Source organism: Quercus suber, unplaced genomic scaffold (assembly GCF_002906115.3).
Source record: "Quercus suber isolate HL8 unplaced genomic scaffold, Cork oak 2.0 scaffold_424, whole genome shotgun sequence".
In the NCBI taxonomy this organism is placed as follows: domain Eukaryota; kingdom Viridiplantae; phylum Streptophyta; class Magnoliopsida; order Fagales; family Fagaceae; genus Quercus; species Quercus suber.
Window position 1 is genome coordinate 360,534 of NW_027069875.1, and position 3,129 is coordinate 363,662.

General features: G+C 32.6%; 1 protein-coding gene across 1 annotated transcript; it reads right to left on the reverse strand.

Moving 5' to 3' along the window:
• Window positions 1-644: 644 nt before the first annotated feature.
• On the reverse strand, window positions 645-1,815 carry LOC112022316 (protein SMALL AUXIN UP-REGULATED RNA 12). Its single transcript, XM_024054881.2, has 2 exons — window positions 1,059-1,815; window positions 645-867 (listed from the first exon to the last, which is right to left on the reverse strand). Exon 1 carries the CDS (start codon window positions 1,521-1,523, stop codon window positions 1,065-1,067), a length of 459 nt encoding a protein of 152 aa, XP_023910649.1. The 5' UTR covers window positions 1,524-1,815; the 3' UTR covers window positions 645-867; window positions 1,059-1,064.
• Between the last annotated feature and the right edge of the window lie 1,314 nt (window positions 1,816-3,129).

Here is a 3,129-nt window from a genome sequence, read left to right on the forward strand (position 1 = left end):
GTCTAAGGGTGTGTTTAAATACCGCTTATTATTGAAAACACTATAATAAAATAATTTTTAAATATGTAAATAGTACCGTAAGATCCAATATTAAAAAAAAAAAAATTTGCTAAAATCCATACTTGTGGGTCCTATAAACAGTGCACAAGACCCACACAAAAAATGCAGATACCAGACGCAATCTATTTTCCGTGCAATCCAAACATACACTAAACCTAAATTATTTTGGTTACTTGACCGCGTATAATTTGTAGAGTATATCTTATCTATCTATTTTTAAAATTTTTAAAAAAATGACAATTAATTAATTTGATAATTATATACCACAAACATTGTATCTTATCTACTTATTTTGAAGTATATCACCTAACAAAACTTATTGCACTCATTTCAAAATGTATGCATACAACAAGAACTTTGAAAATTAGTATCTTTAAAACTTTCAGAAGATCGATTTAAAAGATTCTTTATCAATTGTACAAATATGAAGTACTTTTGACCTAGATTTTGCCTATACTTGTTAACAATATTTGATATATATACCAGATATTATCAGTTTATAACGGCTAGCCTCAAAAAAAAAAAAAAAACAAAACAAAACAAAAACAACAAACAAACAAACTCAAGAATATAAAGAAAAAGAATCCAGAAATTTACTCAAATATTTAATAGATGAAAACAAATTTTGATACATCTCTTCATCAAATTCCTACATTCAAGTCAACAAAGTTTTTACAAGATCGAGATATAACAATAATCAGATAATAAAAATTATATAAAATCACTTCCAACGATTTCAACTCGGGATGACTCAGTAAAAAACCAAACCCTCTTTGCCATCTCCATGTTAATCCCCCATAGCTAACCCTAGTAACATTTTCTTCATCAGGTCAAAAAGGGCCACCCTAAAAAACCCAACAAGAAAAAAAAAAAAAAAAATTGCAAACCCACGCAAGTAAATATAAAATATGTTAGTGATGAAAAACTCGGGGAACTCAGCTGAGTCATGAGTTAACCCGGTTCTGACACAGAGTTATAAATATATATTTCACAGATACCTTAGCTCATGAGCAGATTGATTTGGTATCAGCCAACCCATGAAGCAACGGTCGAGATTCACCTAAGAAGTCAAGGTGGGTCCTGATGCCGACGTGGCAGTTGGACGATGACTCGGCGGACGAGATCGTCGACGACGAGCGAGTCACGACTCGGAGGACCTCTTCGAAGAACGACTCGTCGCATGGAATCGTCAGGGGACCCTGGTTGGAAAACCCGTACTCTTCTTCGGCTTGTACGAGGAGCCGCTTGAAGATGGGGTGGTTCAGGTGCGTCGCGCGCACGATGAACCTCTTGCAGCTGGTCCCCACGCAGACCGCCACGTGTCCGGCTGGAACGTCGGTCGGCGAAGGAGGCGCCAGCGCACGCGCCGCCGCGATGCGCGCCTTCTTCCTCCAACGTTGGACCATCTGTCGGATCCGAACAATGTGTCGGATCTTGTTGCTTTTTCCTATCTCTGGTGACATTTTTTTTTTGTTTTCTTGGAGAGAGAGAGAGAGAAAGTGAAGGAAATGAAAAAAGAGTGAGAAAGTGAGTGCGGAGGAGCCAAAGAAATAGGCAACGTTTGTTTGCTTTTTTAGAAAATAAGAAGACAAAGGGTGGAGAGACTGTAAACGAGTGCTAGTTGGTTTTGACAACTTTGTTCAATATAAATATATACACGCACATGGGCTTTGGAGGAAAGAGTGCTGTTTGAGTTGGACAAAATTACAAGACTATGCTTCTTTCTTCTTCTTCTTCATGTACATGACAAATTCTTTACCTAAGGGAATCTAACTCACAATCACAACAATCACATATTATATGTGTGTGATATTGCATGCACAAAACTACTTATTTCTCTTACCACATAACCGATTTTTAGTTTTTAGTTTTTATTCGGTACTATTATTTGAACTTCTACCTTTGGATACCCAAAATATAGTCATTTTACTAACTCATAAACAGAAAACTACTAACGATTCGGTCTTAAATTTTAGTTTTTTAAACAGAAAACTACCAAGTTCATCCCTTAACCACATAGAAACGTGCAAATTCTAATATCCCACTAAATTAGAGATTATTGTATTACATATAAGGCTGAAAACGAGCCAAGCCGAGTCAAGTATTAAAAATTCAAACTTATGTATAAAATTATTACAAGTGAGGAGAAAGATTGGGGTCAACTTCTTCTTATAAAAAATATCAATCAATTAATGACACTAAATTATAAAACTTTTGGACAACTTATTTCACAAATTATTGTAAAATAGTCTATAATTATGTTTAATCTATACTACTATTTAAGGACTTTTCCTTATTTGGACTCCTACTTTTAGATGTCGAAAATATCAACATTCGACTCACTTACAAGTTTTTAACTAACAAGATTAAATACATAAAAAGAAAACCGCCAACCGTTTTGGTACTAAATTTAGTTTTTCAAAATGAAAACTATCAGTTTCATCCTTTAGCTGCACACAGATTGAAACAAATTCAGATATCCTACTAAGTCAATGATTACACAGAGGGCTATAAATAAGTCAGGCCGAGTATTAAAAGTTCAAGTTTGTATATATAATTATTACAAGTGGGAAGAAGGATTGAGATGAATTTTTTGTATAAAAAAAATCAATCAATTAATGACACCAAATTATAAAAATCTTGGACAACTTATTTCACAAATTATAGTAAAATAGTTTATGATTATATTTAAGTGAACTAACCACTACTATATTATGTGTAATTGTTCAACTCAAAAACTTGTAAAAAGAGTTGTGAAATATATATATATATATATATATATTTACAATTCATTAAGATGATAAGTTGTGAGTGGCCAACAATCATTTTCACATTAACTCACTAATAACATCATTTTAATTGCAAACCATTCACAATTTTTCACATTCACAATTTGTTAAAAAGAAAAAGGTTGTCACTTGTTCTAAAAAATATCTTATAAAACTAGGGCATGTGAGCTTTTTAAAATAAACTCTTGTTTATATATGTATAGAGTTTAGGTACATGAAATATATATATATATATATATAAAGATTTAAATTTATCGTATGAAAATTGTTTTTTTACCAT

What these genes read in the sequence shown, in the direction of transcription:
- LOC112022316 (XM_024054881.2), bottom strand. Translation starts at nt 1,523, where the DNA reads ATGTCACCAGAGATAGGAAAAAGCAACAAGATCCGACACATTGTTCGG.